Source organism: Rutilus rutilus, assembly GCF_951802725.1.
Source record: "Rutilus rutilus genome assembly, chromosome: 9".
In the NCBI taxonomy this organism is placed as follows: Eukaryota; Metazoa; Chordata; class Actinopteri; order Cypriniformes; family Leuciscidae; genus Rutilus; species Rutilus rutilus.
Window position 1 is genome coordinate 41305255 of NC_140223.1, and position 27310 is coordinate 41332564.

General features: G+C 41.7%; 3 protein-coding genes across 4 annotated transcripts in view; 2 read left to right on the forward strand and 1 right to left on the reverse strand.

The window, feature by feature from the left end:
- Nucleotides 1–14640, forward strand: part of gfm1 (G elongation factor, mitochondrial 1) — a 37904-nt gene extending 23264 nt beyond the window's left edge. Inside the window, exons 14-18 of the mRNA XM_084419434.1 lie at nt 8896–9058; nt 10831–10975; nt 11064–11224; nt 13356–13409; nt 13496–14640. Coding sequence (XP_084275560.1) covers nt 8896–9058; nt 10831–10975; nt 11064–11224; nt 13356–13409; nt 13496–13627 — 655 coding nt within the window. The 3' untranslated portion in view covers nt 13628–14640. The remainder of the gene's footprint in view (nt 1–8895; nt 9059–10830; nt 10976–11063; nt 11225–13355; nt 13410–13495) is intronic.
- On the reverse strand, nt 1–18257 carry lxn (latexin). 2 transcript variants are annotated; one of them, XM_084419437.1, is made up of 8 exons: nt 18159–18257; nt 15912–16059; nt 6379–6531; nt 5786–5848; nt 1925–2108; nt 1566–1702; nt 1341–1403; nt 1–1259 (listed from the first exon to the last, which is right to left on the reverse strand). In XM_084419437.1, the coding sequence occupies exons 2-8, from the start codon at nt 15996–15998 to the stop codon at nt 1143–1145; spliced, it is 804 nt and encodes a 267-aa protein (XP_084275563.1). In that variant the 5' UTR covers nt 15999–16059; nt 18159–18257; the 3' UTR covers nt 1–1142. The 2 variants fall into 2 exon arrangements, with proteins under 2 accessions (XP_084275563.1, XP_084275562.1); XM_084419436.1 differs by lacking the exon at nt 18159–18257 and adding an exon at nt 15143–15498 and having other exon boundaries at nt 15912–15943.
- The window catches only part of mfsd1 (major facilitator superfamily domain containing 1), a 16410-nt gene continuing 7319 nt past the window's right edge, over nt 18220–27310 (forward strand). The window contains exons 1-10 of the mRNA XM_084419435.1: nt 18220–18415; nt 18640–18692; nt 19053–19165; nt 19499–19541; nt 19791–19858; nt 19938–20046; nt 20992–21094; nt 23478–23576; nt 23677–23788; nt 23947–24003. Coding sequence (XP_084275561.1) covers nt 18265–18415; nt 18640–18692; nt 19053–19165; nt 19499–19541; nt 19791–19858; nt 19938–20046; nt 20992–21094; nt 23478–23576; nt 23677–23788; nt 23947–24003 — 908 coding nt within the window. The 5' untranslated portion in view covers nt 18220–18264. The remainder of the gene's footprint in view (nt 18416–18639; nt 18693–19052; nt 19166–19498; nt 19542–19790; nt 19859–19937; nt 20047–20991; nt 21095–23477; nt 23577–23676; nt 23789–23946; nt 24004–27310) is intronic.

Genomic DNA, 27310 nt, shown 5'->3' on the forward strand with positions numbered 1-27310 from the left:
TCAGCGTAACTCTTTATTTTACAGTGGTTACACACGTATACACATATAGGCACTACAGGGACTAGGGCTGTCAAATAAACATGTAGTTTTGAATATTCGTTCATAAAAATACAATAAAAACACATTCGAATGTAAAAACTGTGCACATCGAACTGGTGTCGAGAGTTTATCCAGTACACAGCGCCGCGTTGTTAATTGGAAAAATGGTGGAAAAAGAGAGTGAGAGAGAATCTTGCTTACATCAAAACATCTTACAAGTGTGTGTATCCACATACTGAGCAGCTGGCAACGACACACTTGACCAAACCTTTGCTGTTGTGTGTTCGTGTAGTTCATTACGCTGTGTGTTGAAGTGTGTGTTCTCAGGTTACTGATGCACGTACACAGTTTTAAGCACTATTGTAACCTCATTTTCCTTGCATACACATTAAGGAAATTATATTTAAGAACAATTGTTTCAAAAGTTAATGCACTTTAAAAAGTGAATTTCGTTTCATTTCAATAACGGATGCGATGCTTGATTTGATTTTTTTGTTTGTTTGTTTATTGCGCCCTCTTGTGGGCATAGAAGACACTTTATTTTTGAAGTATTGCCTTTAGAATTCGAATATAATTAGAATTTTGCTCATATTTAAGAAAAAAATTTGAATTTAGCTTTTCAGCCATTTTGAAAGCCCTAGTAGTGATAACTATAAATTATGCATAATTACAACTAACCCTTAATCAAACCCCTAACCCTCATTATATAGTACATACATGTTGTAGATTAACATTACTCAGTACTTAAATGTAGACTTGAACTGTTAAAAGGAAACATTAAAATAAAGTTGAACCAAAATCATTTGAAATGAAGTAAAACATGAACTGAAATAAAAAAAAATGCTAAAGTCTAGTTTGCGTTAAAAAAACCCTAATAAAACTTTAACTGCCTTGAATTGAACACAGGAAATATAAAATCTAATTAAAAAAAATGTCAAAAACTATAATAGTGAATCATTAGCTATATGTTTGCATGTGTCCAGCAGTGAATCAGGGGCTTTCTCTGATGAATGAACTGCAGCCAGCGGTATTTCTCTCTGTTTATTAGTGTTGATGCGTGATCAGACAGCAGTGTGTGTGCGTGTGTGTGTGTGTGTGTGAGCTCAGTTTGCTGTTGGCGGTCCGGTGTCATGAGGGCACTTGGGAAGCCACTCGGTCTCCAGCACTCTGACGCCCCCCTCAGGAGACCAGGAGCATAACAGCTTCCAGTGGATGATCTCCTGCACATCAGATCATGATGTTAACACACACTCTTCCTCTGTGCGAGACCTCGCTCTGCTTTAATGATCTGCGTTTCTCACCTGTGAGACGATGTCATGAAGGAGAACGTGGTACTTCAGCATCAGCTGCTTCTCGCTCGTCTCCTAAGATAGAGGACGTTATTCTTCAGCCTCTCGTAACGTGTGGCAATCACATACAACACTTTAAAGCAGGGGTTTTTAATTAAAGTTCAAGAGCTCTGGTCTCAAGATCTCCTTCCCAGTGGAGGAGTGTGTGTAGAGTGTGTGTGTGTGTGGAGCTCTGACCTGCTGTGTGAGGTTGGCCACCTGTGCCATGTTATACTCTGTGTTCTCGCTGGACTCTCTCAGCATGATGAAGGACGCAGCCACACGAGCCAGATGCCAGAACGGCTGCATGTCCTGGCTGATGTTCCCGTAGCTGTCTGCACACACACACACACAGAGAGAGAGAGAGAGAGAGAGAGTTCAGTGCTGAGCCCTGTGTGTGTGTGTGATGACACTGCCGTTCAGAAGTTTGGGGTCGGGAAGAAGTTGTAACTGCAGCCTTGGTGAGCAGAAGAGACTTCTTTTAAGAACATTAAAAATCTTTCCGATCCCAAACGTTTGACTGGTAGTGTAGGTGTGTTGGTGTGTGTCACACACACCTGGCAGGTCGTGCGCAGAGACGGCGCTGTGAGGCGCTGTGTGTTTCTGGTAGAAAGCGAGTTCCTCCGGCGAGCTGCTGATGTGTGTCAGATCCTCACAGCGCAGATGCACCTCCGGAGGAGTGTGTGTGTGTGTCTCCGACTGGGGGAACAACACCTCCGCTGAGCAGCGCAGCACCGAGCCCTGACACACACACACACACACACACACACACACACACACACACACACACACACACACACACACACACACACACACACACACACACACACACACACACACACACACACACACACACACACACACACACACACACACACACACACACACACACACACACACACACACACACACACACACACACAAGAGACGTGTTATGATGATGGAAAACCGGGAAGACGGCAAGACCTTTTTTCATTATAAAGATATTTATTCTGAAAGAGGATGGTTACAAAAATATATTAGAAGCTGTTCTTTTGAACATTCTATTCATAAAATATGAAATATGAAGCAGCACAACTGTTTTCAACACTGATAATAATCATCAAATCATCATATTAGAATGATTTCTGAAGGATCATGTGACACTGAAGACTGGAGTAATGATGCTGGAAATTCAGCTTTGATCACAGGAATAAATTACACTTTACTGTATATTCACACAGAGAACAGCTGATCCCTTTCGAACGGTCAGTCGTATTACCTAGCGATGGGGGAAACTCCTTTTTCTCCGAATTCTGATGCCTTTTATAAAATAACATCAAATTTGATCTCCTTTAGTGACGATCTTCAGACCTCACAGAATACACAGAAAGCGTTCTTTGGCAAGGAAAACAGCCGACCAGAAGATCCAGAGCGCTCTCCAGCTGATCATCACGCGGCGAGCTGTTTCCCTGCACTCTCTGGCGAGCGCCTACAAGGCAGATTTCTTTCTAAAAGAGCGGGGACGTTGATTCAAATGTCGCGCCACGATTGTGGCACATGTAGAGCCCCCTCTGTAGCGCTCACAGAGACGAGCCGCTGTCATCTCTCCGCTCTCGGCTTCGCCCCTCACTTCCACTTCCCCATGCTCTCGGCCATCGACAGCGCTGGGGAAAAGGGATATGAGAAGCTGCAGATCTGCTCCTCAGCCATTTGAAATGCCTGGGACTCAGAATCAACATAGCCACACGAGACACACGAGTGCAAGCCCAGACTATTCAGCAGCTCGCGACCTCTTTCAGCATTGGGGCCCGGTGCCCCTTCAGAACCTTTCAAAGGACGCTAGGCCTCATGGCCTCTGCATCGGCTGTATTTCCGCTGGGTCTGCTACAAATACGTCCCTTGCAGTACTGGCTGAAACCCCAGGTCCCTTCCCGAGCGTGGCGGTCAGGTCACCATCATGTCAAGGTGGACCACAGCTGCATCAGACCCCAGCTTTTACAAGCCTGGGGTGAGCTTGGGGACAGTCGCGGGGAGGATGGTGGTCACCACGGACGCCTCCAGCATGGGTTGGGGAGCTCTGTGCCAGGGCAGATCGACCTCCGGCTCTTGGACAAGCACAGAGAAACGGCTGCATATCAACTGCCTAGAAATTGTGGAGGTTTTGCTGGCCCTAAAAACCTTCCTACGACACCTGGTAGGTCACCATGTCTTAGTCCAATCAGACAACACAACAGTGGTGTCCTATATAAACCGCCAGGGCGGGCTCTGGTCGAGACCTCTGTACAGTCTAGCCAAAAGTCTCCTCTTATGGGAACGAGGCAACCTTTCGCTGAGAGCGATGCACGTGCCGGGCAGACTGAACCAGGGGGCAGACATGCTGTCCCGGGGCAATGTGTCCCCAGGGGAATGAACCCTTCATCCCCAGACGATTCAAATGATATGAAGACAACTCTCACTGCCCAATATTCTTCTCAGAAGACTGGGATGCACTGGTCCACGAATGGCCCTGCTTCCTCTTTTATGCTTATCCCCCAGTCGCGCTCCTCCCTCAGGTCATCAAAAGGATCAGGGAAGGCAGACACGTAGTCCTTCTAGTGGTCCCTCTCTGGCGGACCCAACCTTGGTTCCACGAGTTGATTCAGCTGCTCACAGGAGGCCCACAGCATAGCCCTGAGGAAAGACCTCCTTTCCCAGGCGAACGGGACGATTTGGCAACCCTGTCCTAAACTATGGGCCCTCCATGTGTAGCCTACGGACCTCCCAGCGAGAGTCCTAAACACCATTTGTGAGGCTAGAGCCCCATCCACGAGACACCTCTACGCCCTTAAGTGGTCTGTGTTCTCCAGCTGGTGTTCAGCCCGGAACCAGGACCCTGCATTATGTGGAGTACCACTGGTACTTTCATCTCTCCAAGAGCTATTGGATGCAGGCCGTACCCCATCCACGCTCAAAGTTCACATGATTGTCCGCTCTCTGAGGGGAGCGAGGAGGCCCAGCCCAGCCCAGCCCAGCCCAGCCCAGCCCAGCCCATAGAACATGTTGTTCTGCTTGAACATAGCACGGCGTGATTGGATTGGTTCCCCATCGTGTCTAGCAGACGCAATACGACTGACCGTTCGAAAGGGAACGAATTGGTTACTTACGTAGCCTTGGTTCCCTAAGATAAGGGAAGGAGTATTGCGGAGACGGCCGTGCTATGGCGCACACGACTCTGTGTTAGTCGCTTCATTCGGTTAACCTGAATCATATGGCGAAATTAGAGGGTTTTATAGGCAGATGCCCCGCCCCTTCTGGCAGGCTCTGCGCTCAGATCAGTGGGCTGTGCCCTGATTGGCTCGCGCAGTTACGCCGCTCCGCCATAGGTTCGTGCAGCCACTGACCAGCCAATAAGCATGCAGTTAGTCTCTGTGCTGTTATGGCTGTGCAGTAGCACTGCGTTATTTTATAAAGGCTTCAGTGTTCGGAGAAAAAGGAGTTTTCCCCATCGCGTCTAGCAGACGCAATACTCGTACTGCCACTCAGAATGACTGTTTATGACACAAATAATCCTGATCCATCAGTTTGACTGAATGAGCTGGACGTTTTTATCCATCAGGAAAACAATGGAAACACTTGGTGTTTTAATCAGACGTCAGTATCACAGGAATATCTGGGGCTTTTCAGGCATGTTTCTAAAGCAGGGAGAAACACAATACTTATGTCAAACTGACGGAAAGCACTTAGTTAACGAAACAGCTTTTTGATTAACGCAACATCCGTGTTACATAACTTAGACTTGGAGGGGTTTCAATAGACTGAATGCTTGATGGATTGGATATTCTGAGAGAATTAAAGTGTTTTTGACCTTTGCTGCAAGTAAACCTGTTGTAGGAGACTCCAAAACAACATTAGGAACCTTTAAAATAGCATAATAGGGGCACTTTAATACTCTTATACTTTTAAGTTAGATGGCTCAGGAGTGAGAAAAATGTCATTTAAACATGCTTATCGGCAGTCTGAAAGTTACGCCCATAGTTTGCGCAAAGCAGAGGACAACTAAAAATATTTATCTTCATGTTCGTAAGCTTTAAACGCCTTATTTGATGGTAGTTAATTCACTGACACGGATTGATGTGAAGGCATCGGTCCATTCCTTGTGCTGGTGAATGTATATTTGAAAACGTTTCATTAGTTAACATTAGTTAATGTAACTAATATGAACTAACAATGAGCAATACATTTGTTACTGTATTTGTTCATCTTTGTTAACGTTAGTTAATAAAAATACAGCTGTTCATTGTAACAGATACTCTCTTCTCTAACAATGACGGAAGTTTATGCATTGATTTAGTATTAAACTAGAGCTCTTTCATTCAGCTGGTTTGGCAGGAGTGAGTCAGAGTGAGTTGTGTTGTTGACTGGTTTTACACCTCGTCTGTAATGGATCTGAAACTTACCGAGCTTCCATAGTCCGTCACGGAGAAATCCAGGCTGTACTTCCTCCCTCCGGTTCCCACGACCTGTCAACACAAGAGTGAGCAGTCCTTTAGCAAACACTCACAGGCCGAGTCTCGCTGAAGGTAAGGGAGGAGCAAAACTCCAGAGCACGTGGATGTGAATAGAGAACTTGTACAATAGATATTCGTACTTGTATGCTAAAACTTACACTCACAGCTCCAATGTGAAAACCTATAAAATACAAATCTGAAGTTGAATGTTGAGATTTGCACTCGCAGACAATAGTCACAAACCTGTATTCTGAGTTTGAAGTAATTACAAATGTGTAAAATGCCACTCATGGAAATACAATGACAGACACAAACTTGTTATTTTCCCAATATATTAGATGCAAACCTAACATGTAACTACTTGTCTGCAACTTCAAATTCAGAATACAGGTTTGTGACTATTGTATGTATTCTCAAATTCACATCTACGAAATAAAAAATTGTTAATTGACATCTACGTGCTCTGGAGTTCTGCTTCTCTTCTCCCTTCACGAGTGTCTCTGCAGTGACTGAGCTGAAGTCTCTCTCTGAGCTCGTCTCACCTGGTCCTCCGCCGTGGCCTTGTGCACCTGCTGCAGGCCGAACACCCTGAAGGGCGAGCCGTGGCGTGTGTTCAGGTGATGCAGGGCCACTTGAGCCGCTCGCCGCGCTGGGAAGTGTGTGGGAACCAGATCTCCTGTGGCCATCGTCTGTGTCTGAGAGAGCAGAGACACACACAAGCACTGAGACACACCTCACTCACAGGGTGTGTGTGTGTGGCTTACACTGGACTTTGAGTCTCTAACTGTTGCGTTACAAGAGCATGTGATCACTGTCAAAACGAGGAGATGAAGAAATACTCAAGTGTTCAGACACGAGCAGAACTGTAGAAGCTGCTTGAAAGAGTTTCTGCGAGATGAGAGTCCTGCACTTCCTGTTTTGTGCTGTAGCCCCGCCCTCTTTTAAAGAGACACTGCACGGTTTCTCTCTCAGCACATTAAAAATGTCATGGCTCTTTCAAGCTTTATAATGGCAGTGAATGGCTGTTTCTATTTTGAAGTCCATAAAAGTGCATCCATCCATCATTAAAGTGAATCCATCCATCATTAAAGTGAATCCATCCATCATTAAAGTGAATCCATCCATCATTAAAGTGAATCCATCCATGATAAAAGTGCATCTATCCATCATAAAAGCGCATCTGTCCATCATAAAAGCGCATCTATCCATCATTAAAGTGCATCTGTCCATCATAAAAGTGCATCTATCCATCATAAAAGTGCATCTGTCCATCATAAAAGTGCATCTATCCATCATAAAAGTGCATCTATCCATCATAAAAGTGAATCCATCCATCATAAGTGAATCCATCCATCATAAAAGTGCATCTGTCCATCATTAAAGCGCATCTGTCCATCATAAAAGCGCATCTATCCATCATAAAAGTGCATCTGTCCATCATAAAAGTGAATCCATCCATCATAAGTGCATCCATCCATCATAAAAGTGCATCTGTCCATCATAAAAGCGCATCTATCCATCATTAAAGCGCATCTATCCATCATAAAAGCGCATCTATCCATCATAAAAGCGCATCTATCCATCATAAAGTGCATCTATCCATCATAAAAGTGCATCTGTCCATCATAAAAGCGCATCTATCCATCATAAAAGCGCATCTATCCATCATAAAAGCGCATCTATCCATCATAAAGTGCATCTATCCATCATAAAAGTGCATCTGTCCATCATAAAAGCGCATCTATCATCATAAAAGTGCTCCACACTGCTCCGGGGGGGTTAATAAAAGCCTTCTGAAGCGAACTGATGCGTTTGTGTAAGAAAAATATCCATATTTAACACGTTACAAAGTAGAATGGCTGGATGATAAAGATCTGTAGTGGCTTAAAACAGTTGAACAGAGGAACCGTTATTGCAACCAAACAGTTTAGCCACTCATATTCATAATGTTTATTGCAAGAAGTAAAATGCAGTTTATGTAATCAATGCATGTTTTGCACTAAATTTCATATACAGTACATTTTAGTGGTTTTTATGTGTGTGTGTGGGAATGTGTTTATCAACAATAATATAGTACAATTAATAAACAAATAAGTTTATATACATCACAGAAGCATTGTAACCCTCTGGTGTTCTTCACGTGTCAGTCAAAAATTACCGAAATTTATGTTTTTTTTATTTCAGTGAAATTAATGTTCTATATTTTAGTTCGATAATGTTTTTTATTTAATATTTTGTATTTGTAGGGGATTTTATGGTACTAAAATATATTTACGCTGTATTTATAATCCATGTGTTCACTTTTTGAGCCTAGACCTGAAAATTAAATTTCCAACTTAAACGTTCGTAAATCTTGAATGCTTTAGAGAGACAGACTGAAGTTTGATCTTTTTTTTAAAGACGACACTTGGCAGATTATTGCTGAAGTGAAAAGTTTTTTAAAAAAGTTACAGAATTTTATGTTTATTATGAAAAATGAGCAAAAATACCATTTTCTAATTTTTTTTTTTTTTTTTTAAACATGTTTTACTCTAAAACTGAGAAAATCAAAGCCATAAATCTAAACAAGTTATGTTCAAAATGTGAGCCTGATATCTCAAAAAACGAGCTTTCAGTGAGATTGTGTTTGGCTGCAGTACCAAACGCTTCCACTAGAGGAAATTCGTCTCATTCATTTCCAATGCGCTCATTTTTCACCGCGAGGAGCACAAGTGTGACTATTGTTTTCAGGACCATTTAACCTGTTCCAATCATGTTCATGATTGTGTGTGTGTTCACACAGCAAGTGCCAAAACCTTTACCAAATTCCGATGAAGTAAAAAATTCCCCCAAAAAATAATTGTTAATTTGTTGACCATTTAACAATTATTGTTAAAAATGACCGTAGAGCACCAGAGGGTAAAGTATACACACAGATATTGCATTATCACTCAAAAATGTTAATGTCATCACAATATTGCTGGTTAATTCCACATCAGCATCCACAGAGAACGAGTGTATTGTGAACACTGGATGTGTGTCCCAGCACTGACGCAGGTGTGTGTGTGTGTGTGTTGCAGGTTCGACTTCACCCATAAGAAGCAGTCTGGAGGCTCGGGTCAGTACGGTAAAGTGGTGGGCGTCCTGGAGCCGCTGGAGCCAGAGAACTACACCAAACTGGAGTTCAGTGACCAGACCGTGGGCACCAACATCCCCAGGCAGTTCGTGCCCGCCGTGGAGAAGGTGAGAGAAGACCTCAGGAGAGTCTCGCAACACAATCCACAGCACGTGATGATGAGTTAAAGCCACTGTTCAGCGAAGTACAGGCTACAATAGCCATGCAATCAGTGCAAAAATACATAGTAAATACACAAAATTCACTGAAACATGAAAACAGAAAGTGTCTGTGGCATTAGTTCCCAAATACATCACATGGTTTCTAGAGCTACATGAACCGATACAAAGAATAAAATAGAGAAATTATGGCTTTAAAATATTAAATCCAGCTTTTAATGTAGTTTATATGTCTATGTGGTGTTTTTAATATGCTTTAAGACAAACCATGTGTAAGTTCATAAGTCGACACCATTGCTGAGTATTTCCTCCTTAAAACTGCAGTGAACCAAAGACAGTCTCAAACACACGCTTTGAAATCGCTGGTGTTTCTGACGTCACAAACTACCTTGTAACCAATCAGATCAACGTGTGATCGTCAACCAGTGGATCTCTGAGCTGAGTGAGTGGAGGCGGGGCTCATTTGCATATTCATAGAACCACGCATACTAAATGAGGCAAGGGTGTCGAGTTACATTCAAGATATTTTAAGGCATTAAGACATTTTTTCAAGGAAAAAACATTTAAATATGTCATTTTGGTGATCAAAGTGTGTGGATGAAACTAGCAGAACATCAGCAGATTTCTCCTCACTCGCACGGTCCAATCAGAGACACAACTCTCTTTCAGAAATGAGTAATTTTAAGGTTTCGTTTCTTTCGTGGGCTTGAGAACACTCGTTCCTCGTTCACTTTCACACGGAAAAGAGAAGAGAGGATCTTCTTTTCAGTCATGTCGGTTTGGAGCGCCATGAGGGCCAGTGAATGATGTCAGAATGATCGTTTTCGGTTGAACTCTGGTTCACTTTAGGTTAGGGCTGCTGCCTAGTAGTCAAGGCTTAGTCGACCAAAAGTGTATTAGTCGTTTAGTCGCAGAAAAAAAAAGTGGCATAATCCGCAGGCCGTAACGGACAGATCGTTAACGGCAGGAAATCTAAATATTCGCCTATCATTCATCAAATATGGCTCATCACCAGAAACACGTGAGCAGCAGCAACTTTACAAGTCCGTCGTCTAATGTTAACCTAGAAACATGTGCTATTACTAGGTGCATATCTAAGTGTTAGTGCGGAGAGCCTGTTTACTGCATTATTACAGGCGCAATCTCTGCATTTAACTTAAAATACCCCCTCATGTTTGCTCATTCAGTAATGCAGACTATAAAGGGTCTACTTTAATTTTTGAAATCTCACAATAACAAAACGTTGTGTTTGTGTAAAATAATGTCGCTTTCTGCCGTCTCGGTCTCAGTGAACTCGAGCACATCACACAAATGAGCCGAAACTCAGACATGAGAAATATATGTATAGAAAGCTTGACGTGTCTACTTTTGAATGAACAGATTCCAATGGGAAAAAATATATATTCGTCGATTATGTAATCCGTATGAAACGGCGAAGATGACGAGTCGGCATCGTTTCTTAATCTCTGCAGTCAAAAACACAGAAAACATTACCAGTAAATTAGTAAAATGTTTAGACAGTCTCATTCTAGACTTTCATAATCATTACGTTTGCCGGTGCGCGGTGGCCAGCTTTGTTTGAATTTGTGCGCTGATTAGGCTATACATATTTTATATAGGCAATTAAAGGTGCATTATTATGATTTATGGCTCATTAATATAAACATGTCTAGCCTCAGCGCTGGTCAGAGCATTGGTTGAAGCTGTTCCTCTGTCCTCAGGGATTCAGGGAGGCGAGTGAGAAGGGTCCTCTGACGGGACACAGGATCTCCGGCGTGCGGTTTGTGCTGGACGACGGAGCGAATCACATGGTGGACTCGAACGAGATCTCCTTCATCCGGGCAGGAGAGGGCGCTCTCAGACAGGGTATGAGCTCAACATCTCCTCTTCTCTTGCTCTCGCTGCGGTGTCCCGCTGGTGTTGACCTGTGTGTGTGTGTGTGCTGTGTGTTCAGCGCTGGAGAAGGCCAGTGTGGTGATCCTGGAGCCCGTGATGTCAGTGGAGATCGTGGCTCCTAACGAGTTCCAGGGGGTCGTCATCGCAGGGGTCAACCGCAGGCACGGCGTGATCACGGGACAGGACGGGGCCGAGGGCTATTTCACACTCTACGCTGACGTGAGTTACTCAGCTCTGCATCTGTCTCGCTCACACCGCTGGACCACCACAAGAGCAGACCACACAAAGGCCACAGGATAGTTTCAACTCGGGACGCAGCGATGTGAAAATACGGGCCGATAATTCTTTATATTCGAAAGCCGATAACCGATAAATCTACAGTACAGGCCAAACGTTTGGACACATGACTATTTTTAATGTTTTTAAAAAGAAGTTTCTTCTGCTCATCAAGCCTGCATTTATTTGATCAAAAATACAGAAAAAAAAATTAATATTGTGATATATTATTACAATTTAAAATAAGTGGTTTTCAATTTATTATACTTTAAATGATAATTTATTTCTGTGATGCAAAGCTGAATTTTCAGCATCATTACTCCAGTCTATCACATGATCCTTTAGAAATCACTCTAATATTCTGATTGATTATGAGTGTTGGACACAGTTCTGCTGCCGGATATATCTGAGGAATAAAAGGTTAAAAAGAACTGCATTTATTCAAAATAAAACAATATTTTCTAATAATATAAATCTTCTTTACTATCACTTTTGATCAATTTAACACATCCTTGCTGAATAAAAGTATTGATTTATTTCACAAAAAAATAAAGACTGACCCCAAATGACTGACCAGTGTATATCGCTGTTACAGAAGATTTATATTTTTAAAACATTTGCTTCTTTTTTACTTTTTATTCATCAAAGTATCCTAAAAAAGTATCACAGGTTATGAAAAAATAAAGCAGCAGAACTGTTTCCAACTTTGATAATGAATCATCATATTAGAATGATTTCTAAAGGATCATGTGATAGACTGGAGTAATGATGCTGAACATTCAGCTTTGCATCACAGAAATAAATGATAATTTAAAGTATAATAAATTGAAAACCAATTATTTTAAATTGTAATAATATATCACAATATAAAAAAAAATCTTCTGTATTTTTGATCAAATAAATGCAGGCTTGATGAGCAAAAACATAAAATAGTAATGTGTCCAAACTTTTGACCTGTACTGTATATCCAAACTTTATCATTTCTGAGAGCTTGATTTTAAAAAACAAAACTCCCCATTAAAAGCCATAACCCAAGCACTTCAGATATATAGCCTGTTTTCTGTCATTTTCTGTGGCCTATATGACACACACACGCTGCACTGAACTGCATTTTCCTCAAAGTGATTCCAATCATCATGTTGAGCAGTGCATCTGAAGAGTCTCAGCTGAAGGAGATAATACATTATTTATCGGCTTTAACATATTGAGCAGATTTTCTCATCGGGTCGATAATGATGACATTAAAAATGAACATATATCGGCCGATACTGATGTGTTGTGCATCGCTAGTTTAAAGAAAAAGTCTATTTTAAGACACTCGAGATTCTTTGCATTGTGACACTTTTGACAATTCAGCACTTTTCTGTCCAAAGCAGGGCTGTGAAATGATTAAACGTTTGTGTTTACATGTGTGTGTAGTATGTATAATTATTTTGTGTATAAGTACACACACATGCATGTATATATTTAAGAAATTTGCATGCATATATATTTATATTTATTATTATTATTATTTTTTTTATTTTTTTTTAGATATACATGCAAATATTTTTAAATATATAGGCGTGTGTGTGTGTGTATTTAAATATACACACTACACATACACACATTATGTAAACACAACATTTTATTTTTAATAGTTTCACAGCCCTAGTCCAAATTCTCATTTCCTGTGGCAAAATCTCAATATATAATTTACTGTAAAGCACAAAATATGTATTACAGTAACACTTTATTTTACAGTGTCCTTGTTACATTTTACATGTTACTTACTAACTATAGTCTATTGTATAGTATATAGACTATACAAGTACATGTCAAAAAAGTGAAAGTCAAACTGTATTTACACAAGTTTTTTGTACTGTTTTCCTTTTTACAGTGATTGGAAATTGCAAAAAAAATAAAAAATGCATTCCCTCAAAAGGAAACCATTCAGACACACTGTACAGTAGTAACGTGAATGAGCGTTTGTGTGAATGACACACATTTACAGTGTGTTCTTGCTTCTGTTTCTGTAGTTGTGTGTGAGATTAAACTCAAAGCCCTTATGATTGTGATCATGATGTTGTTTCAGATCCCGTTGAATGACATGTTTGGATACTCCACAGAGCTGCGCTCCTGCACTGAGGTAACACACACACACACTCAGTACTGAAGACTGTAGAGACGCATGTTCCTGCTCTCATCTGTGGTTCATGTGTGTGTTGTGTGCAGGGTAAAGGCGAGTACACCATGGACTACAGCAGATATCAGCCCTGTCTGCCCAGCGTTCAGGAGGATCTGGTCAACAAACACCTGGAGGCCACAGGACAGATGCCCACCAAGAAGAGCAAGTGGAAGAACTGAACACACACACACACACACACACACACACGGACGTTTGTAACAAGTGAACATGTCAAGAAGGTCACGGGTGATTTGCAGAGGAGGGTTTGCTTATACATTGTAAATGTCTTTGTACAGCAAATGGTTGCAAATGTGGTGATTTAATATAAAATGATGATCTGTTTTAAATCCGTGTGTCTCGAGTCGCATTGGGAATGCCGTAACGCCTCACCTCACCTGAGCTATTACACACACACACACACACACACACGAGAACATGATTCCCTCAGACCTGCTGTGACGGAGAAACATGAGCCATATGTAGAGAGCGAAGGGATGTTACGCCACATACCCGGGTCAGTTTACACACAGCCAACCCCATAACTTACACTTATCTTTCAGCGGGAATTTAATAAATACATGTGATGCATCTCACCTGACAACACACACACACTGAGGAGCCAGAAGAGTGATCACCATCTAATCCACCCAGTCCCCCTGTGGTGAAAATCCAGCTTTTAATGTTGTGTATATGTCTATGTGGTGTTTTTAATGTGCTTTAAGACAAAGCATGTGTAAGTTCATAAGTCGACACCATTGCTGAGTATTTCCTCCTTAAAACTGCAGTGAACCAAAGACAGTCTCAAAAACACGCTTTGAAATCGCTGGTGTTTCTGACGTCACAAACTACCTTGTAACCAATCAGATCAACGTGTGATCGTCAACCAGTGGATCTCTGAGCTGAGTGAGTGAGTGGAGGCGGGGCTCATTTGCATATTCATAGAACCACGCATACTAAATGAGGCAAGGGTGTCGAGTTACAGTCAAGATATTTTAAGACATGAAAACTTTTTTTTTCAAGGTAAAAACGTTTAAATATGTCGTTTTGATGTTTAAAATTGAGTTTTAAGGGATAAAATGATTGACTACAGGAAGAATATTCGCTTCACCTATGACTACAAAATAATGTTTTGGCTCATTGATGTACATGGAAACAAAATGATAACTAAGACAAATAAACATTCAGACTTTGCAAACACAGTTTTTTTTTTTTGTTCAACTAATCTTTCATATTTACCATCAAACAAACAATAATTCTTGTTCACAATCATAAAAAAACTGATTAAAAGATAAGCACGTCTGTATCCAGTGATCGTGTCACTTCCTGTCTACTGAAATCCCTTCATCTGATTGGCTTACGTGTCCTTCGCTGCTTATGATATCCCACAATCCTGTGTGTTCGCTTCCATGACACTTGGCGCTAAAAGAATCAAAATGGCGTCTGAAAGTAGCGGTCGGTGGTCAGTTTTTCCACTTTATGAACGCAACAAGAAATAATATTGTAGTAATTAAATGTTCACTTAGTTATCGTATCTCAGTAGACCATTAAGCTTCCTCAGAGATCATCGCATGACACAAACCAGTCATGCTTTCTGGATCACAACAACCCTGAAGATGCTCACGCCAGACTGGAATAACCTCAGCAAACACAGTCACTCATGGAGAAACACCACATCGTAACGAGCACTGGTTTACCTGGGACTGGATCGGCGCTGGGTCCGTGGAGTGAGAGACGGGTAGAGCCACACTGAGCTCAAGCAGAGAGAGAGAGAGAAGCAGCCAGAACACCTCCATCATCCTCAGTCCTGTTTATACAGCTGAGATCAGTTACACAACACTGACGCTCTCCTTACACAGATCCAGACGCACTGCAGCAAACTCTCGCCACGGTTTCACCCAAATCTGCGTCAGCTCAGACACACAGGAAGTTCACGACACAAAACATCTCAGAATTCATCAGTCCACTGATGTTTGTGCTGCTGTTTTCCCTCCACAGTGATGTCACTTCCTGGAAGATGATGCCAAAGAGGAGCTGGCTCAAGTTCAAGAGACTTCACAGAAGAATAAAATGATGGAAAGTGATATTGAGGACACGGATTGCTTACTCAGAGATAATATTTTGTGCTCTGCTTCAGGAAATCATGCATAATAAACAGTAAAGTGATCCATATATCCATACATCTGACTGTAGCGTCACACTAAAACACCTGGAGGCTGGACCAAAGTGTGATAATAAGACCAAAGTGTTTGTGTGGTTGAGGAAATCTGTCCACTTTTACCATGTGTAATGGGCTATTGAAGCTATAGACGCCCACTGCTAGCTGGGAAACAACAGCATGCTAGCAGAAGATTTAAAGAACATTTAGGAAGAAAAGAAACATTTTCAACACAACAGGGTTGACATGGTATGTTTTACACCATTAGAGTCTTCTAGAAATGAGAAAAGTTTATGACTGACACTTACTTTGTTCTTGGAGTTGCTTTCCCTCCAAGGAAATGATGTCACGTCTAGCAGGTCATGTGATTTATGGCATAAACTGGAGTTTGACATACATAAACTAATTTAATGGTTTTGCGTGTTTATGTATCACAATTAACGTACATTTACGTATCTGAAAAAAAAGAAAAGAAATGTAGATTACATTCTAAATTAGCGATTCAATTTAGGAATATAACTTTCATTTTGGTCCCACTTAGGTGACCTGTAGGCAGAGGCGGCCTTACCTATGTTTCACCCGTTTCAATTGAAACGGGCCCCGCCCTCCAAGGGGGCCCCCAACAGAACAGGAAAATCCCATTCATTTTCTCCCTAGGATATTTATTTTCAGACATAATGTCTAAAGTGGTCTCCAACACGTCGCTCGCGAGAGTAGCTCGTGGCCTGATTGGAGGTAGCTCGCCAAGGGCCGTTCACATATCGCGTCTTTTGCGCGCTCAAGTTCGTTATTTCAAATAATTGAAGCGATGCACTCATTTTTTCCAGGCGCGAGTCAATATGAAGGATGGGGGTGCACCCAAACTACGGGTGTTTTTTTCTTCTCGGTAAATAAATCTTATAGCAGAGCTACAGCAAGCGTTCATCGGTAGTGGAAATCCATTAGCTATTAAAACTTCTCTGTCGTTGTGGAGAGCGCATGGTGCATAGCAACGACAGACGCCACAGGAAAATCGGACCGAATTTTACTATTAATAATAAAAGATAAGCTAATGTGCATAGTAAATGTCAGTATTTTGTCTTTTTTTTAATCATTCTTTTTATAAAAATGATTTAAAGGCTGAAATATGCGAGGTTTATCTTTTTATAAAAAGTTTTTTGTCAAAACTTTATTTGAACTTGTACATGATGTTAGTACTGTAGATAACATGTTGCAAGACACTCCTTTCAAATTTGGCCATCATTTTTAATGTTACTATTTTAATGTTTATGCAAACAAAAAGTGCATATTGATAAGTTTATTTGTTATTTGCTGGTTTTCGACATAAAACTTGGTGAATTGATTTTATTGTGTAGTATTAGTACTTTTTCAACAGGATTATGTGATAACCATGCTCATTTTGGTCACTATAATCATGAAATTACATTTTCATACCATTTCATCTCTAGTTATGATGCACTATAAAATCAACAATAATTATGTGTTTTTACAGTATAATATTTTTTTATATGTCAATTAAGGGTGACATATATAGGCCTACAATAACACGTTTAGGTCTAAAACAGTTAGCATAGTTGTTAATATGAGAGTTATGAGACATTATTTAATTGATTTAATTATTGCTTATAGCTCTTGGCCACTTTCATTTTTTAAAAAGTAGCTAAAAAAGGTTGGAGACCCCTAAACCATCCAAGTTAGACCACGAGCTACGAGGCTGTGAAACGAAAGTTTCTGCTCCTATAAAAGCCACAAAGTATAAAGATCAACCTTGTTATTTGCGTTCTTCTGGGGAAATACTACACTACCCATAATTCTAAGCAAAACACTGACGTCTCTGATTGGTCGAACTTGAGTCGCGCCGCGGTTACCATGGCGACGTTTACCGCCCCCGCGAATGGTGATCTGAAGTAAATAAATACCGGTAGTTTATGTGTTTATACCTATTTTTTACAGTCTATGGTTTATACTTTGCCTTTTTTCCGTAAGGTTAAAACGTTGTTTTTTTTTGAGCAGGGAAATAATTTGAATAGGAAATGAAACGTGCATATGCCAGTGGTGCCTGTTCATGAAGCTGAAAGTGCGCGTAATAAAATAATGACGCAAACCAAAAAGAATCCTTGCTTTTTCTGCTCATGTTTACATTTTATGTGGGCAGGGCCCCATATTAGTTATTGAAACGGGCCCCCAGATGCTTAAGGCCGCCCCTGCCTGTAGGCTACTTGCGTATAACATTAATAATAATATAATGGTTTTTATTAATCAATTTGTAAAGTCATGTGACAGTTAATTCACATGTTTTTGTAAAATATGAGGTATTGTTTCATGGTGAAATAAATCCACCAAACTAAATGACTTCAACCACTTCACACGAATCGCTGAATCAGTTTCGAGTGTTTGAACCGAATCACCAACAGATAGTCTGAACGCGTTTTCAACGGTCATCCGCTTCTGTTTGACGTGTGTAAACAAACTTGTGTTTTTAAACACGCATTTAATTGTGAGAATAACACACACAACACTGATAAATACAAGAAAAAATATATATAAATATATACCATGCGGTCAGGAAATGCGAGATTGTCCAAGTTAGAAAAAACGGTAGTGTTCCCTATTGATCACGTGACCCTCAGCTGCCTGTCACATGACTGCGCTAGTTTGAACATGGCAGACAGAGGGGAGCACCGGAGTCTCTTAGATGAAGATGATGAAGATGAAGAAGATGAGGGGTCTCGGCACCTGAGCCCGCTGTGTGACCCGAGGCATCTGCTCCACCGGATCCTGGTGCTGGTCTTCATGTGCTTTCTGGGCTTCGGTAAGAAGAAGAACACAATCAATCCCGACGACGAGTCACAAGACACACACAGACACCATCCACATATTCATATCCATATCGCGTTATATTCGCATGATTTTGTGTCATTCACAGTCAGAGTACCGTGGTCTTACTCTGTTGTTACCATGTTTGGGCTCAGTGGTGTCAGATTTCATGTGAAAGTGAAACTTACCATGTTTACTGTGCTGTTGTCTCTGTTGCAGGCAGTTACTTCTGTTATGATAATCCAGCTGCGCTTCAGACTCAAATCATACAGGTGTGTGTGGATTTAGGGTCAGTTCATGTCCTCTGAGAAAACATTCAGAAATATAATAAATCCTGTAAGTCTACAGTAAGGTAATGTGTGTGTGTGATGGTTCTTGGCTCTCGCTGTGTCTGTATCAGCTCTTTAATACATGGAGAGTTGCAGGTTCACCCTGGTTCCCTCCACAAAAACCCAATTGGATTTTTCATTGGCATTCGGATTATTACAGAAAATACCTGAGTCTAGTAGGACTGAGTGTGTAATAAAGCATCAGCTGACAGAGTGTGTTCTGCTGTCATTGATTGACTGGCGTCTGATGTCTCTCTCTCTCTCTCTCTCTCTCTCTCTGTGTGTGTGTTTGTGTGTGTGTAGGATATGAGTCTGAACACGGCCTCCTTCATGCAGTTGTACGCCTGGTACTCGTGGCCCAACGTGTTCCTCTGCTTCCTGGGAGGCTTTCTGTTGGACCGGGTCTTCGGCATCAGGTCCAGTCCAGTACACACTCTCCTCGGCCTCAGACACACTCCCGCTTCACTCATAACATCTCCTTTATTCATAGACGCACACACACTCTCCTCGTCCTCAGACACACTCCTGCTTCACTCATAACATCTTCTTTACTCATAGACGCACACACACTCTCCTCGTCCTCAGACACACTCCCGCTTCACTCATAACATCTCCTTTATTCATAGACACACACACACTCTCCTCGTCCTCAGACACACTCCTGCTTCACTCGTATCTCATCACATCTGCTGGACTGAGAGTGTGATGCGCTCTTGAATGTCCGCTGACTAACTCTTGTGTTGTTCTAGGCTGGGGACTGTAATCTTTGCTCTGTTTGTGTTAGTGGGGCAGGTAGGTTATCACACACACACACACACACGCATCGTTAGGGTTGTGAATTGAAAATCGATCAATTCTGGCTAATTTTAAACCGATACCCTACCATATGCATAGATCACATGTAAACTGTACTGCTATTGCTCACATTAGTGATGTCAATCATCCACATCACTCACGCAACCCAGTTTGACTGATGCGCGCGTGCGCGCGTGTGTGTGTGCGCGCATGTGTGTGTTTATGAGTTGTACGGTTGTTTTGCAGATCATATTCGCGGCCGGCGCTCTGGCCAATCACTTCTGGCTGATGAACTTGGGTCGATTTGTGTTTGGGTGAGCATGTCTCCTGATTAAAAGCCTGTGTGTGTGTGTGTGTGTGTGTGTGTGAACGCTGATCCTCTCTGTTGTGCAGCATCGGTGGAGAGTCTCTGGCCGTGGCGCAGAACACGTATGCCGTCAACTGGTTTAAAGGGAAAGAGCTCAACCTGGTGTTCGGCCTGCAGCTCAGCATGGCCAGAGTGGTGAGTGTGTGTGTGTGTGTGTGTGTGAACAGCTGGTTCAGTGACAGAACGATGTGTTTGTGAATGAGCTTCATTCTTGGGTTTAAAATGATCGTTGACATAAAACGTATTAATGCTCCTTGAACAATTTAGACAATTTACTGGTTATACATATTTCATACTTGACGTGAATCTGTTCTGCATTTTATTGAAGAAAAATATGTGTTCATATCTCTATGACAGTGTCATTATTAAACGCTACCCTTCAGAAGTGTGGGTTTGATGAGATCATTTAGTGATCACTCACCAAGGCTGCATTTATTTGATCAAAAATACAGTAAAACAGTGAAATATTATTCCAGTGTAAATCATCTGTTCTCTATGTGAATATACAGTAAAGTGTAATTTATTCCTGTGATCAAAGCTGAATTTCCAGCATCATTACTCCAGTCTTCAGTGTCACATGATCCTTCACAAATCATTCTAATATGATGATTTGATGATCAAGAAACATTTATGATTATTATCAGTCCATATTTATGTGGAAACCATCATACATTTTATGTTTCAGGATTATTATATGACTAGAAAGCTCAAAAGAACAACATTTATTATCTTTTGCAGCATTATAAATGTCTTTACTCTCACTTTTGATCAGTTTAATGCGTCCTTGCATAGAACAATTATTAATTTATTAAAAGAAAATCTTACTGACCACAAACATTTGAACAGTAGTGTGTGTGTATGTGTGTGTATATATATATAAACTCAATTTGGTGGATTATTGTGAAACTTTCGATGAAGTTCTGGTGATAATTCGATGTGTGAAAGATGAAAGATGTGTGAGTTACACGTCCATCCTAAATCAGTGGAGAGGTTTATTTCAGCGTGATCTCAGTGAATATGACTGACGTGTGTGTGTGTGTGTGTGTGTGTGTGTGTGTGTGTGTGTGTGTGTGTGTTCAGGGCAGCACGGTGAACATGAACGTGATCGGCTGGGTGTACGGCCGTATTCAGTCTCTGACAGGATCAGCGGGACACTCCACTCTCGGGATCACACTCATGATCGGTGAGTATCAGAATATCACAAATATCACTGCGCTTTAAACCTCTGAGCCTGGAAATGAGTCTCAACCAGTCATAATGTTCCTTCATCAAACATTTTCTCCAGTTGTTTTCAAGCTAGAAAGTGTGAGTTGAGCATTTATAAACTGAGTTCAGCAGATCGTGTCCTGACTCACACACACACATCAGATGATCAGTTACACACACACACACACACCCTGATGTGCCTCGTCTTTCACTTCTCCTTCCTCCGTCTCACTGAATCTCCAGTGTTTCTTCTAGGGCTGTAATCAACCAAAGAAAATCTTGGTCGACTGAAGTACAGAAATCTTCGACTAAAAATGACGTTAGGAAAAAAAACGTTAAGTTAATTAGCTGCGCACTGTGCGCCTTGTTGACCGCCTAAATGAATTATAAATAAACTAGTGCTGTCAATCGATTAAAAATTTTAACTAGATTAATCACACATTTTTTCTGTGATTAATCGCAATTAATCGCAATAAAAAAAGAAATGTTTTTGTACGTTTTTAATATATTTTATAATGTAATAATTTCACAGTTAATCAAATTAATGTAGAAACAACATAAAGACAGTATATTTTAAATAATTGTTTAATGGCATCTTTTTATGAATGAAGGCCAGTATTACTGATATTAATACAGCTACTGATTTTTTTTTCACATTTATTAGGCTTCAAAAATATAACAGTTTTTAATTTAAGTGAACTTAAAACAATGCTAACATAAACCCATAATAAATGTCATATTTATTCGTGCCCTTCCTGTCTTAACAGTTAGGAAATATACAGAAATGTAATAAAGTTATCAAAGTTATATGCAGTCTGCACTGCATAAACTATAAATTAAATAGTTAATCCTTATTAAAGCTACAAAAGTTATTCAGTCAACAGCAGTGAGTCATTTTCTCTGTTCCCTTTGTTCTTTAACTTTACTGACAGGAAGCTTAATTGGCTGCTGTCCCTTTAAGAGCAGACACACACACACACACACACACACACACACGCGGAGCTCACCGTTTATATACTGTCTATGGATCTCACACGCGCCTCATTCTCTCGCAACTCTTTGTTAATTTTAGACTTTATATAAATCATTTAAGACTGCTCTTATGCGGATAATCGACAAAATTATTGTTATTGTTATTGTTATTGTTAGTTCAAGCGCGAAAGAGAACTGGATTCTGGCGCCCTGTCTATGTGTGTGTGTGTGTGTGTGTGTGTGTGTGTCACATAAGGACATTCACATACAGCGCATTCTCTTTTGTCTTGCCGCGCTTGAAATGTTTAAAAGCATTTAAATGAATAAGAGCGTGATCATATAATGTAAAGCTAGCCAACGGATGGCAGAAAAGACGGATGCTGCGTTAATTGCGTTAAATATTTTAACACGTTAAACCAGACAAAAATTATTCGCATGCGTTAACGCGTTAACGTTGACAGCACTAAAATAAACATAAAAAACTAATAGGCTATTTGCAGTATATTAAATCGTTTTTGACCTAATTATTTTGCACTGAAATGAGTCTGACACACGAGTCTGTCGGCTCTGACAGCGTTGCATCACGTGCACCTGCGCAATATCAGAGCCTATGATTTATGTGGATATGTATAATAACTGACAGACACTATCATTTCAGCCGCTCTGTGCAGCTCACACAGGCCGCTGAACATAGGAGCTCAACTTCGCGGCTGAGACACGAATATACTATTAACTTAAAGCTTTTACTCTTAAACACAAACGGCACGTCCACTTTAATAAAATAATAATATTCAGCAAACTTTCTGTAGCCTACTTTCTTCAATCTGTCTCTCTTCTCCAGTGGGTTGGGCTAATCCAAAAGACGTGAAAACAAGGGGGGTGTTCTGAAGACAGACTGTTACCTGTGAAACAGGGGTGCTCTAAAGAAACACCCCCATTAGCAATTAGTGCTTTCCACCTGATGAAATGAACGCGGCAAAAAATCTGAATTTTGGTCGAGCCAGAACGTATCGACTGGGAGATTACAGCCCTAGTTTCTTCTCCTCTCTGGAGTAACAGCTGATGTTCCACATAGACGTGTTTTAACCCTGACGAAGGCCTTCCTGCTGAAACACACAACTCTTCTTTTGAAATCAACACCAAGCATACAAAACATTTGCATTGGTGGCGTATGAGAGTTTATTTGACTAGTGTGTTTCCCACAGTTTCACTTGTTGTTTATAATGAATGTCGCTATAATTTGTTTGTTTCAACGATAGATTTCTTCTTTCCTGTTCAGCTCAGAATATCACTTTAAAAGATTTCTTGTGGCATGAGAGGAACTGAAATGCTCAAAAGTTTACACCCCCTTATAGACAACAGCTGAGTGTGTGTGTGTGTGTGTGCAGCGGCGTCCACGTGTCTGTTCTCGCTCACATGTGCTCTGATTCTGGGGTTCCTGGACAGACGGGCAGAGAAGATCCTAAAGAAGGAGCAGGGCAAAACCGGTGAGATGATCCTTACTGTGATCTCAGAGAATCCAGCACTTCAGCTGAGTGTGTTTTACAGAAGTCTGTCTGTGTGTGTGTGTGTGTGTGTCTCGTGTAGGGGAAGTCATCAAGCTGACTGACGTCAAGGACTTTCCCTTCTCTCTCTGGCTCATCTTCATCATCTGTGTGGCGTATTACGTGGCCATCTTCCCCTTTATTGGACTGGGCCAGTGAGTTTCTGTCCGGCTCAATATTCATATAAACAAAAATCAAGAGTAAACTATTTAAAAGGAGTGTAAAACTTGACATAAACAGAAGAGAATCATCTGCACATCATTATGATGAGATTACGATGGATGGGTTTGAATGATGTTGTCTTTACAAACAGAGTTTTCTTCATCGAGAAGTTCGACTTCACTACTGTCCAGGCCAGAGCCATCAACAGGTACACACACACACACACACACACACACACACACACACACACACACACACACACCACACACAGATGTTCACAAGTCTTTATCACGAGTCTGAGTCAAGTCTGGAGTCTTTATCACTGGAGTCCGAATCAAGTCTAGAGTCTTTATCACTGGAGTCTGAGTCAAGTCTGGAGTCTTTATCACTGGAGTCTGAGTCAAGTCTGGCGTCTTTAGCACTGGAGTCTGAGTCAAGTCGGGAGTCTTTATCACTGGAGTCCGAATCAAGTCTGGAGTCTTTATCACTGGAGTCTGAGTCAAGTCTGGAGTCTTTATCACTGGAGTCTGAGTCAAGTCTGGAGTCTTTATTACTGTAGTCTGAGTCAAGTCTGGAGTCTTTATCACTGGAGTCTGAGTCAAGTATGGAGTCTTCATAACTGGAGTCTGAGTCAAGTCTGGAGTCTTTATCTCTGGAGTCTGAGTCAAGTCTGGAGTCTTTATTACTATAGTTTGAGTCAAGTCTGGAGTCTTTATCACTGGAGTCTGAGTCAAGTCTGGAGTCTTTATCACTGGAGTCTGAGTCAAGTCTGGAGTCTTTATTACTATAGTCTGAGTCAAGTCTGGAGTCTTTATCACTGGAGTCTGAGTCAAGTCTGGAGTCTTTATCTCTGGAGTCTGAGTCAAGTCTGGAGTCTTTACTACTGTAGTCTGAGTCAAGTCTGGAGTCTTTATCTCTGGAGTCTGAGTCAAGTCTGGAGTCTTTATTACTATAGTTTGAGTCAAGTCTGGAGTCTTTATCACTGGAGTCTGAGTCAAGTCTGGAGTCTTTATCACTGGAGTCTGAGTCAAGTCTGGAGTCTTTATTACTATAGTCTGAGTCAAGTCTGGAGTCTTTATCACTGGAGTCTGAGTCAAGTCTGGAGTCTTTATTACTGTAGTCTGAGTCAAGTCTGGAGTTTTTATCACTGGAGTCTGAGTCAAGTCTGGAGTCTTCATAACTGGAGTCCGAATCAAGTCTGGAGTCCGAATCAAGTCTGGAGTCCGAATCAAGTCTGGAGTCCGAATCAAGTCTGGAGTCCGAATCAAGTCTGGAGTCCGAATCAAGTCTGGAGTCCGAATCAAGTCTGGAGTCCGAATCAAGTCTGGAGTCCGAATCAAGTCTGGAGTCCGAATCAAGTCTGGAGTCCGAATCAAGTCTGGAGTCCGAATCAAGTCTGGAGTCCGAATCAAGTCTGGAGTCCGAATCAAGTCTGGAGTCCGAATCAAGTCTGGAGTCCGAATCAAGTCTGGAGTCCGAATCAAGTCTGGAGTCCGAATCAAGTCTGGAGTCCGAATCAAGTCTGGAGTCCGAATCAAGTCTGGAGTCCGAATCAAGTCTGGAGTCCGAATCAAGTCTGGAGTCCGAATCAAGTCTGGAGTCCGAATCAAGTCTGGAGTCCGAATCAAGTCTGGAGTCCGAATCAAGTCTGGAGTCCGAATCAAGTCTGGAGTCCGAATCAAGTCTGGAGTCCGAATCAAGTCTGGAGTCCGAATCAAGTCTGGAGTCCGAATCAAGTCTGGAGTCCGAATCAAGTCTGGAGTCCGAATCAAGTCTGGAGTCCGAATCAAGTCTGGAGTCCGAATCAAGTCTGGAGTCCGAATCAAGTCTGGAGTCCGAATCAAGTCTGGAGTCCGAATCAAGTCTGGAGTCCGAATCAAGTCTGGAGTCCGAATCAAGTCTGGAGTCCGAATCAAGTCTGGAGTCCGAATCAAGTCTGGAGTCCGAATCAAGTCTGGAGTCCGAATCAAGTCTGGAGTCCGAATCAAGTCTGGAGTCCGAATCAAGTCTGGAGTCCGAATCAAGTCTGGAGTCCGAATCAAGTCTGGAGTCCGAATCAAGTCTGGAGTCCGAATCAAGTCTGGAGTCCGAATCAAGTCTGGAGTCCGAATCAAGTCTGGAGTCCGAATCAAGTCTGGAGTCCGAATCAAGTCTGGAGTCCGAATCAAGTCTGGAGTCCGAATCAAGTCTGGAGTCCGAATCAAGTCTGGAGTCCGAATCAAGTCTGGAGTCCGAATCAAGTCTGGAGTCCGAATCAAGTCTGGAGTCCGAATCAAGTCTGGAGTCCGAATCAAGTCTGGAGTCCGAATCAAGTCTGGAGTCCGAATCAAGTCTGGAGTCCGAATCAAGTCTGGAGTCCGAATCAAGTCTGGAGTCCGAATCAAGTCTGGAGTCCGAATCAAGTCTGGAGTCCGAATCAAGTCTGGAGTCCGAATCAAGTCTGGAGTCCGAATCAAGTCTGGAGTCCGAATCAAGTCTGGAGTCCGAATCAAGTCTGGAGTCCGAATCAAGTCTGGAGTCCGAATCAAGTCTGGAGTCCGAATCAAGTCTGGAGTCCGAATCAAGTCTGGAGTCCGAATCAAGTCTGGAGTCCGAATCAAGTCTGGAGTCTTTATTACTATAGTCTGAGTCAAGTCTGGAGTCTTTATCACTGGAGTCCGAGTCAAGTCTGGAGTCTTTATCACTGTAGTCCGAGTCAAGTCTGGAGTTTTTATCACTGTAGTCCGAGTCAAGTCGGGAGTCTTTATCACTGGAGTCCGAATCAAGTCTGGAGTCTTTATCACTGGAGTCTGAGTCAAGTCTGGAGTCTTTATCACTGGAGTCTGAGTCAAGTCTGGAGTCTTTATTACTGTAGTCTGAGTCAAGTCTGGAGTCTTTATCACTGGAGTCTGAGTCAAGTATGGAGTCTTCATAACTGGAGTCTGAGTCAAGTCTGGAGTCTTTATCTCTGGAGTCTGAGTCAAGTCTGGAGTCTTTATTACTATAGTTTGAGTCAAGTCTGGAGTCTTTATCACTGGAGTCTGAGTCAAGTCTGGAGTCTTTATCACTGGAGTCTGAGTCAAGTCTGGAGTCTTTATTACTATAGTCTGAGTCAAGTCTGGAGTCTTTATCACTGGAGTCTGAGTCAAGTCTGGAGTCTTTATCTCTGGAGTCTGAGTCAAGTCTGGAGTCTTTACTACTGTAGTCTGAGTCAAGTCTGGAGTCTTTATCTCTGGAGTCTGAGTCAAGTCTGGAGTCTTTATCACTGGAGTCTGAGTCAAGTCTGGAGTCTTTATCACTGGAGTCTGAGTCAAGTCTGGAGTCTTTATTACTATAGTCTGAGTCAAGTCTGGAGTCTTTATCACTGGAGTCTGAGTCAAGTCTGGAGTCTTTATTACTGTAGTCTGAGTCAAGTCTGGAGTTTTTATCACTGGAGTCTGAGTCAAGTCTGGAGTCTTCATAACTGGAGTCCGAATCAAGTCTGGAGTCCGAATCAAGTCTGGAGTCCGAATCAAGTCTGGAGTCCGAATCAAGTC